Raw genomic sequence first — 16,314 nt, forward strand, 5'->3', positions numbered from 1 at the left:
TTCCTCCACGCACTCTCCTCTGATTGGACAGGAGCAGAGCACTCCGGGAACAACGTCCAGTTGGCGCCGTGTGATTGGTCCACGGCCGCCGCGAGCCCTCATCGCGGATTTACATGTGATGAAAAGCGGCGAAAAAGTAATGCAAAATAAATATTTTCAATAAAATTAAAAAGCGAACTAAAATTAATGAAAGTAGAAGAAAAACAAACAATTTGATAACGAATAACAAAAACCTATTGTTTCATAATAGTTCATATAATTATTTTTTGAGTATTAGGGCCACATGTAAAAATAATAATTAAAAGTAATAATTGGAAGCAAAATGTATGTAATATATGATGACTTTAATCTCAGAATTCTTTTCCTTTAATTGTTAGAGATCTAAAATCTAATTAATAAATTTGAATAAAAATAAACAAATTTATTGTTGAAGATTGAATTTCAAAATATAATTTGAATGCGTTTACACACATGAATAAATAAAAAATGAAGAATTGTAATTTAAACATAAAATAACAAAAAAAAATGACACCAAAAATACAATATTTGATGTTGAAGAAAAGAAAAAAACTCAAAATTAATAATCGTCATTTAATAACATTTTCACTCATTCAAACCCCTCCACTTTATTATCTGTAACAAAACAAATCACCTTTTCTATGTACAGTATCAAAATCAGAAGGGATGTTTCCTCTGAGACAACAGGAGAAAAAAAAATAAAGACAAACACAAACATTAAATCTCTTTGCAAAGTTTTCAGTGCAGAAAATAAATAAATAGGACTCATTGGTATCAAAACTTGACTTCATCCGAGCGGTTAAAATAAAACTTAAACGCAGACTGAAGAATGCAGATGGACAGACTGTTTATGAGTGAAAAGTCCATGTTTGGCTGTTTTATCACTGATTCCATGCCCAGTTTCACACAGACGCCGATCAACAACTTTATTTTTCTTGTATTCAAAGGAAGTTTAAACTTAAAAAATAAGGTTGACAATAACTTAGATCTGTGTGTAATTGGTCGTATCCAAACTAAAAAAACTTATTATACTTATACTGATTAGTGGGGGTTATAAGCATGACAGAGTGAAGTGTTGAAAAAAGGCGATACAACACTATCTATTGCAAATTGACAAATAACTGAAAATTGATGAGTCAGTTATCGACACAAAGTCGCCCTCTGTGCCTACAAAACTGCAGCGTACGCTGACCAAAAAGGCTCACCTGATACAATGTACGCCCGTTTAAGTCTATGATATCGTAAGCATGTGTCTGTTGCTTTATCTCACCGTTTGGCAGCTCTTCTTGACTGAAAACTGAAGTGTGTGCCACCTTGTAAACCGTGGGTGAAAACCAGCGGCCCCGTGATTTTCTCTATGGACTTTGGTGCAGGACAGTGACTGGTTTACAAAACATGCGTTTCCTGTTGAAGAAGGTCGTCTAACAGCGAGATAAAGCAGCAAAGGCATTCTTACTGTATCATAGACGTTAACAGGCAACAATGTTATCAAAGACTCACCTAGTATACATAAAAAAGTCAGTTTTAACTTGCGCACACATTTCAGGCAGTGCCGACTCTGACAGCACACTGTCAACCAAGAACCTGACAAGGGTGGATTAAGTGGTGGAAAATAGCCATGGCGACGTTTTTGAGGTGTTAAGGTTGTGTCGACTGTAGAACTGCTGTCAGTAATCTGCGTTAGATAGCTTCATATTCTAATCTAATCTGACACGCTTCTTTCAGTCTCAGGATCCAATGGAACTCTTCCAGTTTCCCATAACATTTCCAATTTCCAAGGTCAAGGAACGGACCCGGAACTCGGATTTTCCAACTCAGAAACCCGACAAAAACAAACAAACAAAGAAAAAGAAAAATAAGGCCTCTGAATTTGACTTAAATTAAAAACACATTCACTGTTGTCGTCGTCTTTTTTGTCCCAACACTCTCCGTTCAGTAGGGAGAGAATCTGTGAGGCTCATGGGTCAGGATCATAACTCTTTCTTTAGCAGTTAGTGTTCTATAATGTTACTGTTACTGTGATGAGGTTACAACTGGTTTTCACTTATGATGCAACACTGATGTCATGGAGTGCGGTCGTTAAAGCTGCAGTAGGCGACGCGTGGTCGGCGATCGATAATTCCATAAAAAGCTTTAAAGTTGAGATCGACCGATGGGTCGGTTTTCTCTTTTTACCGTCTGATAAAATAAAACCGTAACAAATACCAAAAGATTTAAGTCTTAACTTCAGCAAACACTTATTGTACGAGACTAATGTTCTGTCTCACCAATCTACATTATTGTTTATTAAAATAACGTCGAAACTCAATATTTAATACATGTTTTAGTTTCTATGAACAGAAAATGCATCATTTGTAATAAATGGCCACTTAATAAATAATAATTTATTAAGTGGCTTTTAACGTCATGTAAAAAGCCTTTTCAAATCTGATTAATTAGGGTAAAAAAAATGAAAAACATGATTGTTGAGTGGAATGCATACATGATTGAATCTAATTCCATCTTTAGATTCTCATCCTTTTTATCAGAGTGTGTCAGTTAATGTTTATTTTAAATCTTAAACGCCAGAAGTACTGAGGTGAAAGCTGTGTTTGGAAAAGACACAGTTGCGATATCTGTGAGAAAAAGGCTGCAGTAATGAACTGATCAATAATCCATCACTGAACTTCAACTTACTTGATTTTTACAGCTTGTTAAATGTGAATGTTTCTCTGCTCCGTGTAACAGAAGAAATCATTAAAAGTGCGGTTTGGGAAACACTGATCAATGTTTTTCATCATGTTCTAACATTTACTGGCCCAGAAAAATGAATTCATCAGGAAAAAGAATCAGTTGTGAAAAGAAGTTGAGCTGCAGCTCACTTGTTGTGAGATATTTACTTGTTCAGCGCTTACCTTCTTCGAGACTCCTAGAGTTTCCAGCCTTGGAGAAACCTGGCTCGTAACGGAAGACTTTGACTTGAATCACAGATCACTTCAGAGGCGGAGAAGGCGCCCCCTATTGGCCGTTCTACTACTAGCTGTGCACGCACGTACCTTCAAGTGTAAAGTCACAAATTCAACATTGGGTTTAAAACTGCCAAGGAAAAGGCGTCTAAAACAGAGTCGGACAATGAACTGTCCTTGTTTGTCTGGTGGAAGGAGAGACTCCCATCTTGAAAAACTTATTTTTTAACAACCTGGAGATGAGAATCGTCGACATCCTGCCTACTGCAGCTTTAATGACAAAATAAAATGGGTCAAAAACAACAGATTTCTTTGATCCTGCTGCTGCTGCTGCTGCTGCTGCTGCTGCTGCTGCTACACGAGCCAGTGTCAACACAAACGTTAGTCTGAGAGAATGTGAGAAAAAAAATGTCAATGTGTGTGGGCTTCAAAATAAAAGCACTGAGGGGGGACTTGAAAACAAAAGTCTCCAGGAGTGGCTGTGAGGAAAAAAGAGGCATCTTCAAAACAAAAGCAGCCTCCGCCACCTTAGTTTTGTGTGACGTGGGTTTGTTTGCATATGAAGTTGCACCAGACTCTCGTCAGCTCACCTCCACAGTTTGTGTTTGTTCACTTTGAGACAAAGTGAGAACTCGAGGAGCTTCCTGCTTCCTGGTGGAGGCTGTAGGAGTGTGTATGTGTGTGTAAGGGTGTTTTTATTTCAGAATGAGTGTTGCCTCAGAGCCGTCTTTCCTCTTCAGGTACAGTCCATAGGTGAGGTGGTGTTCTCTCCTCAGGAAGGCGTAGAAATAATCCGACACCAACAGGATCTGAGAGGACACAGTTTAGAGTCACTTCACATTGAATGATAACAGGAACATGTGTAATCACACAGTAAATTATGGTATGAGCTTATTATTGCTGCAAATACTGGTTATTCTCATAGTCGATTAATCTGTAGACTATTTTCTCATCAGAAAATGTTGTAAAATGTTGAACAGACCTGGAAATGATGACGTTCTCAAACGTCTTATTTTGTCAACAAACTAAAATGTATCCATTTAAAAGAGGCTAAAAGAAAACCAATTCATTTTGGTCCTTAATTAATAAACGATTAATCGTTCCAGACCTGAATCAAATCATAAAATCTATGTTTTCTCTAACAATTTAGGTTATTTCACTCACATGTGCTTTTATATCATATTTTTTATTTCTTATATTTAAAAGCTGTTTTTTTTAGATCAATCAAGTACATCAATCTATTTACAAACAGACAAAAAACCAAGGTGCTCCATATTAATAATGATAATAATGATAATAATGATAATAATAAGTTACTGACACTGAGCCAGAGCTGACTCTCAGAGAAAACATGGCTACCAGCAGCAACACCAGGAATATGAAATACATGCCTCTCGCTGTAAGACCGACTTTTACAACTGGAAACAAGCGTTTGTTCATGTTCATGCCCCACACACCAAACTCCATAGAGAATGTGAGCAATTTTAACATCACAGCACACTTGCTGATCCACTGCTGCCTCCACCAGCGACTTCAAACGTGTTGTTCTGTGAATCCTGCGTACGAACCAACTTAAACGACACAAACATAACAAACAAAGCAGCAGGAGAAAAGCAGCTTCTCCATTGAGAAAAAGTCTGGTGCAGAAGGAGAGTGAGTGGTTAACAAACTTGATTTTCCTGTTGGAAAAGCCAGTGTCTTACAGTGGCATGATATAACAGCGCTACATCCTCAATTAAAAAAGATCACATTTCCACACTACACCTCACAGGGGTTGTTGATCCACTGCTGCCTCCATCATAAAGTTGAAATATGTCTTTTTTTCAACTTATGGGTTTAAAATGCTTTGTTTAAATTTACCCAAGTGACAAAAACTTACCACATGAGGCAACTAAAAACACTGACTTTCTCAATGGAATTTGGTGCAGGAGAGTGAGAGGCTTACAAAGCGACACACATATGTCAAAAACATGAACTAGCTGTTAGTTAGACTATTAGTGACGCATGCACGCACACACTCGGGTGTCCCTACCTGAGCCACATTGAACAGCAACGTTATGGCGTAGTAGAAGTTGGAGTTGGCGCTGCCGGCGTAGATCCAGAGGTGCCAGAGAACCGGGAACAGAGCGGAACACGCCAACAGAACGCAGGACACCAGGAAGATGTTCCTCAAGACTGAATGAGGAGAGAAACCAGGGAGAGTTACTTAATCAAAATAACATGACATGGAACACATTACATATCAATTAAACTTCTTTAATCCAGGGAGAAATGTCTTCGTAGATTAGCATAGCGTAAATTCAATCTACACATTCAATGCATGCTCCTGTAATGGCTCCATTAGCAGGTTATAATTCCAACATGTCTGACAGTGAATTTCTTCTTTCTAATGACCAAAAAGTATATATTTATTTTGACGTAGTATAATCTACAGGAGGCAAGTGAAGACTATTTAGTTAGTTTTTATTAATCGCCTTAGGGAAAGTATTCCTCTGCATTTTGACCCTAACCCTAGAATTAGGAGCAGTGGGCTGCCACACTGAGTAGTGCCATTTGAACCGGCGACCCTCTGCTTACAAGTCAAGTTCCCTTTCCACTTGGCCACGGGCTGCCCTAAGTATTGTGATTTTATAGCCACTACTCTGTATTACGGTGATAATGTTGGTTAATATTGTGAACAGAAATTGCCAAAGATTATGAGAAAGTATGATTTCTTTCTAGATATGTGTTGTAGTATAATCTACAGGAGAATTTAATGCAGCCCTTTCATTAAATACCAAGTTATAATCAGTTATTTCTGTGGGTTTTTTTATTTAAAGATTCATTTTGCATCATAAATACATATTTTATTGTAAACTATTTGTTACTCCATATCAAAACAAACACATCTATTTTGAAATTCTGTGACATATCATCACAAATGTCATTTTAGCAGTATAACGTGATTACATTTGAATCTGGAGAGCTGTTTTTTTTCCTCGGGTCATTTGAGATTTAGACCCCATGCTGTACATATACATGATAAGTGTAAACATATTAATCTCTGTGCAAAAACGCTGTGATCACAGTTTTTATAAACTCACATCTGTGCAGGTGACTCCACACAGGAAGGAAGGACATGTAGAGAGCGATGTCTCCTACTGTGGGATAAGACTTAAAGATGGAGATGACAGCCAACTGCATGAATATCAGGAACACCGGATGCTCTCTGAAACACACACACACGTACATTAGGCCGACTCAGAATAAAGAGAAGAATGAGCAGCTTGGGGGACAGTGGTCAGAGTGGGAGTGAGGACATACTTGAGTTTGATGGACAGAGGGATGGTGTAGAAGAAAACATTGATCTGGAAAACGCAGAGGAAGAAGAGGCGGAAGTGTTCAAACATCTCGGCGAAGAAATACCAGAAGAGGCCGATGTTGGGGGTCAGGTCAGGTACGGAGAGACTGGAGGGGAGACGGAGAACAGACACAGTCACAGTGAGGATGACAACAGAGCGGGAGACTTTTACTCTCACGTCAGTAAAGTTTATATTTACAGCAGCTTTTATTGACACATGGACGCTTACAGAGGAAGTAAGGGAAACTGATTTTAGCCACTTAAGCAAAGACTCACTTCACACTTAATATCCGTTGCTACTTAAGTCTACTTTATCTTCAGAACACCGTTGAGTCTTTTTTGTCACCATTACACAGGCTTTTCTCCCGGGAAGCAGAAGTTTATAAACAGCTCACTCTTCCACACCAAAGTCCATAGAGAAAATCAGTGCTTTTAAGCTCACGGGAACAAAGGAGCTCCTGCTCCACTGCTGCCCCGTGTGGTCAGTTTGTGTCACTGAGCTAAATCTGATCAAGGGATTTCAAACATTGAAGTCCCAAAATAACACATTTTGAACTTACTGATGGAGGCAGCAGTCGATCAACAGCTCCTGTGAGTTGTGATGTGAAAATCACTGATTTTCTCTGTGCACTTTGTTGCAGGCGGTGAGCAGTTTAAAATCTTAGTTTTTCCAGTCAGAGAAGATTTATTTGAAAAACAAATCTTAAGACTCTTTCAATAGGTGGGACTTTTGTTAAGCAACAAGCTATAAATGACCTCCTGTTCAGGTAATTGGTCACCACTCACATGAAGCCGTAGACTGAGGGCAGGTAATCCCAGGAGCCGAGCAGGAAAAAAGAGAGACAGACGATGACGGAGAGGCTGCCCAGGTACATGAAGGCGTACTCCGTGATGAACCACCAGAAACTGGCGCGACGGAAGTTCACGGGAATGTACTGACGCTGGGAGACAACGACAGACACAAGTTCAAGTTTTTTACAACAAGTAAATTTGCTGTCAGATTTAGTCTGAAGTTTCCATTCATGTACAAACATACCTGCATCAAGTAGAGCAGCGCTGGAGCACACAGAGTGAGAGGGTAGATGGACTGATACGTGGACAAGGACAGAAACACGGCACTGAGCAAAACATTTCCTGCAACACAAACACAGTTAACAGTTACAACAGAAGTTTTAACGGTAAACTGCAATCTGCAGTCTCACCTTTAGGTGTCACTAGTTCTTACACACTGGACCGACAAGACTTCAAAATCGTCAACACAATTCCAGGTGCAAAAACTTAAGTTGTTAAAATCTGGACGTACCCCTTATTGTAGAGAGGATGAAGAGGGCGATGACGGCGTTGTTCAGACCGCAGGTCGACTTGGCGACACAGGACAGGATGGTGAACGGGTTCAACAGATAACTGTGGCGAAGAAAAACATAAGAATTACAATTAATACAGAAAGCCGGTTCTCAATGATGAAGGCTGGTTCTGCTTCAGCGACAGGACAGAGCCCATAGCTCACACAATGCATCATGGGAGATAGGACTAAAGTAGACAGGTAAAGTGGATGTTTCTGTGTTTTCAATAAGTACTTACAACATGGCTACTTTCAGAGGGATGTAGTACATTTCTTTGGGGCTTCTGATGAGCTCCAGACAGTCGAGGGGGTAGCGGTCGGCCTCCAAGGCAAATTTCTGCTTTCTGAACTGAAATCAATGACAACGCAGTAAGTCTAAATTCCGGCGGAAAAATAAGCATAAGACACATTTATCTGCACAATCTCCGATTTTCTCACCACTTGTTTGTTGTAGTCCTTCACGGCCATGTAGAGCGCCACCGCAGTGATCACATCTGCCAACTAGAAAACACACGACAACAAGTAATAAGCACCAGAAGAAAATAGTATTCTTCCATTTAATCACATGAATGTGGTATTAATTACATTATACTGTATTCAATTTCACCACCAAACACTTATATTAATATAAAACGAATCATAAGGAAAACAAACAAACGCATGAGGCACATGTTTTCATCGTCCCACTCACCATAAATGTCACCTCGGCGTAGTCCACCACAAAGTGAAAGAGGTAAATGATGAGAGGAGTCTGAAGAAAAGAGAAAAGAAAAGGATGTTCTGCACATGTGCAAACTAAAGCTGCTTCCTGTCAAGATCATTTACAGCTGTTTCAGGGATTTCAGAGAGAATAATGTTGTATTTTGCGTTTAAGTTGTAATTCTTAGAAAATTATCTTTTATTTATAGTTATTCTTAGAAAATAAAAGGCATATATTTGAATATAAATAATAATAATAAAAAAATGTTTTTAATGTTATTTCATTTAAAAAGTTATTCCTGAAGATAAAATGCATTTGTTGATTTTATTTTTTCAAGTTAGTAGTTATTGTTACAAAATAAGTGACACTTTTTTACCTTTTGTCTTAGTAGTGACTCTTACAAAATAAAAATACTTATTTTCATGTTATCTTATGTTTCACTAGTGATTTTCCTACTCAATAAGATGTTGTTTGTTTTTATGTTACCTTTTTCATTTTAGCAATTGTTTATTTTATTAAATAAAATAAATGTTTATATTATCTTTCATTTGAGTAGTTATTCTCCCCAAATAAAATACATGTTTTATATTATCTTTTTCGTTGTTTATTCTAACAACTTAACAAAATAAAATACAACTTTGCTCGTTACCTTTTGTTATAGTAGTTATAACAACAATATAATCTACACATTTTCATCCCTGTTGTGCCAATCTCAGCTGACATAGGGTGATAGGTGGGGTCACACCCTGGACAACTCACCGGTCCATCGCAGGGTCACATAGAGACAGACAACTACCCACTCTCACCTACAGTCCATTTAGAGTGTCCAATTTGCCTAATTCCCATATTGCATGTTTTTGGACCCACACACACACTCTTCTTGTTGCAAAGGCAAGAGTGCTAACCACTACACCAACCATGTGGCCACTCTTTTTTCACATTTAGTTATATTTCATTAAAATCGTTCAAAAATGAGCATTGATAATGTCTGTATGTGTGTCTCTCACCTCATGGAAAACATCTCCAGAGTATGGTGACACTCCCAGATCAAGCAGAGCCAAACCTTCAACCACTGCAAACAAACAAAAAGACTTACAAAGGTTTGTTTGTGCAAAATACAATAACAAACCAATTACAGTTCATTTAAATATAACAACGTAGGTTGGACACTGTTGGTATGAACATTAAAGGAGACATATTATACCCTATTTCCCCCATTAAAATAGTTCCCTGGTGTCCTAATGAACATGTCAGTGACATGCTTTGGTCAAATACCATAAGGATGAAGCATCATAGCAGTTCAATAACCCTGCTAAACCCGCCCCTTTCAGAACGCAGAACTCGGTTTTCGTGCATGGTCCCTTTATATGCAAATGAGACACAGGCAAACACACGCCCACTTCTTCCAGGGTGTTTCTGATTTGTCCTCTTTACAGCGCTCACTCACTCAGCTCCTGTTCCCTCTGCTCCATTCCTCTCCCCCTCCCTCCACTAGTTCTCTGACAATATCAACATGGCAGCGTGCGTCACAGGAAGAGACGTCCTACATAAGGATGGAGCCGAACACTGTCCAACTGTAAATCAGTTACAAACACTTAGGGACAGCACCACTGATCCACCGCTGACCTTTGTATGTGACTGTATCAGACTGAGTCTGTGCTCTGGTCATGGAGGACGTACTGAACAAATATGTTTAATTAGGACGTGTCAGAATGGTCAGTTATGACCTCTGTGTGACCTTTTCTTAACAATGTGTGTGTTTGTACGTCGCTGACTAAATACTGATGTGAAGTGGTGCAAACACACGTTTGCTGACTTTATCCGGCACATTAGCTTCATATATAAAATCCTCTGTAAAACACTGTGCTCCACTGTGCAGCCACCAACAGCACACTTGTCCCTCCGCGTTGACATAATACCGCTCTTCCTCCGGATACCGGCGTGTCGGCTCCGGAGACACGGTGAGAACACCATTATCTGAACCCTTTTATTCACCAGACATATGTGATGTGACGCCTCGAAACAAACTCCAGTCAAATACTGACGCATTTTTGAACCGGTTTGTATGACATTGGTTCCGGGTAAACCTCGAAAGTCGTGGGCGCTGAACTAAATTTCCATCCAAATAACCACTGCTTGTAATGAATTTATACGCCGATTAGACAATTGATTCTTACAGCATACACGTACACATTTTTGTTTACTTTAGTGAATATATTGACACATTTTCTTGAAAACAGAACTTAAATTGAGAGTTTCTTTAACGACAGCATCAGTCGTCACACACCCCCCTCTGCTAAAAACAAGCAGCGACAGCTTTTATTTTAATGATGCAACTTCCTGCTGCAGCTGCTTAGTGAATAATTCATGAGTAGAGGTGCATCGCTGTGGCTTGCCTGTGAGTGTGTGTGAGTAGAACAGGGTCTAATCCACAGAACAAGGACTATCCCGTGTTTCCTCCAACAACAGAAAAAAATAATCCACATCTTTGCTTTAAAACAAAACAAGGTCTTCCTTGAAGATGTACAAGTGGGTTTGGTCCTACAGACCTCTGATCTGCAGGACCAAACCCACCACTAGGACCATCCAGGGTTGGACTGAGGAGGCCTCTGCAGCCTTACAGGACTGCTTTGAACAGACAAACTGGGAGGTGTTCAAAAGGGATGCAGACCTAGAGGATTACACGTCATCTGTGCTGTCCTACATTCACTTCTGCACCGACACTGTTCTACCCACAAAAACAATCACGTTTTTTCCCAACCAGAAGCCATGGGTGGACGGCACAGTGCGGTCCCTGCTAAAAGCCTGGGATGCAGCCTACAGAGCAGGAGACAAACTGGCTTATAGCAGGGCCTGAAAAGAACTGAAGACGGGCATCCAGCTGGCGAAACACCGGTACAGGCGACGCATTGAGGAACATTTCCGTGACAACAACACCCACAGCATGTGGAAAGGCATCAGGACCATCACTGACTACAAGCGTAGTGAGCAGCAGGCCAGCCACGACCCCACTCACACACACCCTGAAACCTTAAACAGCTTCTTCACACGCTTCGACTTTCCGAGCAGCAGAAGGACTGTACATCTTCCTTCAAATTCAAATTCAAATTCAAAGTGTTTATTGTCATATGCACAGTAAAGAAACACGTTTCCCTGTACAATGAAATTCTTACTTTGCTGTCCACTCAAAAACACCAGCATAAAGTAGTTCCTCAGCCAGAGGTGCAGCACCAGCCTCTCACCCTGCAGCTGCACCAGGTGACGTCCACCCTGAGGAGGATTAACACCAACAAGGCGGCAGGCCCAGATAAGGTGTCAGGTCGGACACTGAAGTCATGTGCGGATCAGCTAGCAGCAGGTTTTCTGGACATTTTCAACATGTCGCTGCAGCTCTCCTCGGTCCCTGTCTGCCTGAAGTCCTCCATTATTGTGCCTGTGCCCAAAAAAATCCACTGTCACCTGTCTCAGTGACTTCCGTCCTGTCGCCCTGACCCCAGTCATAATGAAGTGAAATTTTGTTATGCTTGCATAATAACAATAAAGAATCTTGAATCTTGAACAGGAATGCTCCATGAACTCTGCAATTCCAAGTTCCAATTAAAATTCTGCATAATTCAGTCACCCATCACCCTAAAAGGATGTAGTTTTCAGGACATGACAAGGCCCTCAAAAGTGCTCTCAGAAGGTAAGTGTAAGAAAGAAGATGATGAGGATAAAGAAGAATGAGCAACGCATCTGCCAATCGATGCAATCGACGGTGTTACCGCGGTATTACAGTATCGTGAGATTTTGATTTCGTTAACATCCCTGGGTAGACAATCACAGAGATTGAACCGGCTGAGGTTGGAGACCAGACTTTGAAAAGGTTGATGAGGAACCGGACACAGCAGCGGGTACACCTGCTCTCAGCCCCAGTGAAGCCTCCGGTGTCGCCGGTTGATGCAACAACAGAGAGCCCCAAGACAACACAGCGAACATAATTAATATCAGGGGAATATACTAATTGAAGTGTTATTTGGTACTTTCATTGAAGTGTCTGAAGCCGCGGGTTAGCTAAACCGGTTTGACGTCACCGGGTAACAGCGCCGCGGTGAGGAGGCAACCGCAGCCGCGTTTAAGCGACAAAAACAGCCCCAAAAAGCCGCCGAAGGTCCGCTTACCTCTCTTCCAGGCGGTCAGTGGCGACACCACCTCCACCCTCTCCGCAATTAAGTCCGTTAAACAGGACCTGAAGAGAGCAGCGCGGATAGTGACGGCCACAAGCAGGAGCAGAGTCAACGGAGCCGCCATCTTGACAGGGAAGCTGAAGCTGTCCACCCTGCGAGAGGGACGACGGGAAATGTAGTATCCCTGTAGTACACTGTACCGACGAAAACAACCCGAATAATAACAATAATAACGCCACTCTGGACAAAATTAGATTAGTGTTTCAAATAAGGATTAGCATTAATATTCATATTATTACTATACGTAGTAGTAGTAGTTTTCTAAAACTAAAAAATGATTAGTCATCATCAAAGAATTGGCATTGAATTTGTGCGACGTATTTTTCTACAAATAATGTATCTGTTTAGAGATGGACTTTAACGGCATTGTAATACTTTATCGTTATTATTCATGTTGGGGGTTTTTGTGGATCATGTTTTTTCCCCGCTTTAGTAGATAGCGGAACCAAGAAGCACGAGAACTGTTTCACTGTCGGACTCTTTATGCGTTGGATCAAAACACGCCGAACAAAGGTCTGTCAAGTTAGAAATACTGTACACTGTTTTCCGTTAATGATTGTGCGTTTATATTTATATGCATATATTATGATATATTGTATTTATTATTTATTTAATGCGTTTTTCTGATTGAAATATATTATTATCATTTCTTAATTCAGCTTAACTGATGCTCAGTATAGACGTATCGGTTCTAGTATAAGGTGCACTGGTGATACTGTTCAATTTAATGTAACATAATGTAAATACGGGGTAGTGCTTACAAGTGCATACAGTTGTTATTTTCAGTTTTAATTTTGTAATTCAAAAATTGTTATTGTATTCTCTTTTTTTTACTCCTTAAAAAGAAAAGAAATAACCACTTTATTACGTCATCCAAAGATAGGCGCAGCTGTTGTGCTTTTACTCTGAAAGGCTCAGACAGGAAAAAATGACCGTTGCGGTTACCGGTGACTGATTGACGCTTTCGTTTTCGCTTCTACAGAAACTGCTCTGTCGTTGAGGTTGTTGAGGTTGTTGAGGTTGTAGTTGTTGGACGGGCGCGTACACACTTAAGAGGAAACATGGCAGGTTTGGAGGTTTTGTTCACCTGCGTGTCTGACAACATTAGGTCAGCACACGACGCCGTGGTTTGCTTCGTGCACTGGGAAATGATCAAGAGCGGATACCGGTGTGTCGGCTCCGGAGACACGGTGAGAACACCATTATCTGAACCCTTTTATTCACCAGACATATGTGATGTGACGCCTCGAAACAAACTCCTGTCAAATACTGACGCATTTTTGAACCGGTTTGTATGACATTGGTTCCGGGTGAACCTCGAATAGACGATTGATTCTTACAGCATACACGTACACATTTTTGTTTACTTTAGTGAATATATTGACACATTTTCTTGAAAACAGAACTTAAATTGAGAGTTTCTTTAACGAGATTGTGCATATAACAAAGCTCCTGCATAGATCAGCGTGCATTATGTGCATTTATATATGGAAAAAACGGACGAAGTGTCGACACCGGAGACACAGTGAGAATATCATATGTGAACGTCTTTATTCACTAGCTACATGTGATCGAATCAAACTCCAGTCAAAACACTGCTGCATTTTAATGCTGCGTTGAACCAGTTTGTACAACGTTGAAAGTCGTGGAGTCGAACATCTAAATAACCACACAACATTGTCATTGATTTATGCGCCGAATAGAAGAAGAAAGCTTACAACAGACATGTGAACAGTTCTGTCTGCTTTAGTGAATATATATTGAACCATTTTCTTCAAAACAGAACTTAATTTGAGATTTCTTTAACGAGATTCTGCATTCACCACCCACCTGCATACATGGAGATAGCTTTCTTTTGTCAATCAGACAACCTGTCTTGATTAGATATCACCTTTACAAGGTATGTGAAAAATAATCACTATCTACTCAAATAAATATAATAAAACAATAACATAATTTAACTGAATTGTGATAGAAAATCACCCTCAAAATAAGAAATGTGGGACATGAGTTTGAAGGAAAGGCAGCAACGAGAATGTGGGTGAAATAATATTGAATTTCTAAAACAAAAGGTGTATTTAACTCAGTAATCTGTTGTGTGATGCCATGTTTAGCAAGCTCATGTGCTATTTCATATCAGAAATAGATATTGAGTGTAAAGATAGTCATGACTCCATTATAGGCTGTATATCACTGATTTTTGTCAGTGTCATATGAGTTTATCTGTGTTTAATGTAACATGCTGCTCTTTTCTCTGTTAAACCTGCAGCCCAGTGGCTCTGATAAGAAGTCGGAGATGCTGCCTTCAGACTGGAGCAGCAACAGAGAGATATACAGCCTGAGATACCAAGCAAATGACAGCAACGCACAACTGCTGCTCAAAGCCATGGTCGTCGACTCCAGTTTGATCTTCAACCTGATGGTAAACACACACACACACACACACACACACACACACACACACACACTGCAGACACCACCAGCTTCAACAAGAGCTTTGAAAATGTCTCATTAATCATTCAGCCAAAGTTGATTGATTATATAAATTGTTTAATATGTCAAATTTGGTTGAAAACACAATGAAATAACTGAGTATTCTCAGTACATTAATGTGACATTAGAACAAATGAAAATAACACATTCTTACTGTGTTTCTAGCCCGTATAATCTGCCTTTTTCTTATTTAACTTTTTCACAGCAAAGTGAGAACTTGTACTTACCACTAGATGTCAGCAAAGACAACATCTGAAATGTCTGAAACGTTTTAGATCCGTTCATTTGTTGTAATAAAAAACACTATTTCTGACCAAATGAGACTTAAATCATGTTTAATTTTTGATAAACAAATGTGTGGTAGTTTTTAAAGTGTATGTCATTTTAATGTGTGTGTGTGTGTGTGTGTGTGTAGAACCTCAGCACGCAGCAGGTGTCAGACTTGACGGTGAACATGAGCGATCACGTGAACGCTGATCAGTTGCACACATTTGACAGGTTGGTGTGTGTGTGTGTGTGTGTGTGTGTGTGTGTGTGTGTGTGTGTGTGTGTGTGTGTGTGTGTGTGTGTGTGTGTGTGTGTGTGTGTGTGTGTGTGTGTGTGTGTGTGTGTGTGTGTGTGTGTGTGTGTGTGTGTGTGTCTGTGTTATTTGGGCCACACTTGAAAAAGTAAAGATATAATCTTTCATTAAAGGGAAAGTTCAGGGTGTTTTTAAGTGACATATTGTGCATGGTGGTGCAAAAGCTGGACATGATACATTCTAAGTCAGTTTAAGTCTACAGCATCTTAACAATAATATGTTCTCTGCTTCATCTTCAGCTGTTTGCTTTGTTTTGTCAGAAACTGAAGTTTGTAAATCTCTCACTCTCCCGCACCAAAGTCCAGTTCGAGAAGTTAGAGAAAAATCAGTGTTTTCAGCTCATACTGGTCAAGCTGCTTCATTTGTGTCACTGAGGTCAATCACACTGAAGGTTTTCAAACGTCAGAGTCACAAAATAACGGTGAAACAAAGACTTCTGTGTGACATGTTGTAAAAATGTTGATTTTCTCTGTGGGAGAGAGGGCGCTTTAACAAAGTGACACAAACTTCAGTTTCCTGTTGGTATCGAAGGTATCGAACAATAAGGTAAACTAGTCCTTATTAGTCCTTAAACTGACCTGAACTATCCCTTTAAACATGCAGCTGTAGGACAGGGTGGTTATTTGTTAACATATATATATATATATATATATATACGTACATTTTCACA

At 39.9% G+C, this 16,314-nt stretch overlaps 2 protein-coding genes across 2 annotated transcripts in view; one reads left to right on the plus strand and one right to left on the minus strand.

Moving 5' to 3' along the window:
* Nucleotides 1-577: 577 nt before the first annotated feature.
* On the minus strand, nt 578-12,654 carry pigu (phosphatidylinositol glycan anchor biosynthesis, class U). Its single transcript, XM_044023402.1, has 12 exons — nt 12,506-12,654; nt 9,353-9,417; nt 8,337-8,396; nt 8,084-8,146; nt 7,885-7,994; nt 7,607-7,707; nt 7,340-7,437; nt 7,090-7,244; nt 6,267-6,410; nt 6,047-6,171; nt 4,996-5,138; nt 578-3,772 (listed from the first exon to the last, which is right to left on the minus strand). Exons 1-12 carry the CDS (start codon nt 12,633-12,635, stop codon nt 3,659-3,661), a joined length of 1,308 nt encoding a protein of 435 aa, XP_043879337.1. The 5' UTR covers nt 12,636-12,654; the 3' UTR covers nt 578-3,658.
* Nucleotides 12,655-13,503: 849 nt separating this feature from the next.
* Nucleotides 13,504-16,314, plus strand: part of psmf1 (proteasome inhibitor subunit 1) — a 6,242-nt gene continuing 3,431 nt past the window's right edge. Inside the window, exons 1-3 of the mRNA XM_044023403.1 lie at nt 13,504-13,761; nt 14,841-14,993; nt 15,480-15,562. Coding sequence (XP_043879338.1) covers nt 13,633-13,761; nt 14,841-14,993; nt 15,480-15,562 — 365 coding nt within the window. The 5' untranslated portion in view covers nt 13,504-13,632. The remainder of the gene's footprint in view (nt 13,762-14,840; nt 14,994-15,479; nt 15,563-16,314) is intronic.

The sequence above is a fragment of the Solea senegalensis genome, linkage group LG4 (assembly GCF_019176455.1).
Source record: "Solea senegalensis isolate Sse05_10M linkage group LG4, IFAPA_SoseM_1, whole genome shotgun sequence".
Classification (NCBI taxonomy): domain Eukaryota; kingdom Metazoa; phylum Chordata; class Actinopteri; order Pleuronectiformes; family Soleidae; genus Solea; species Solea senegalensis.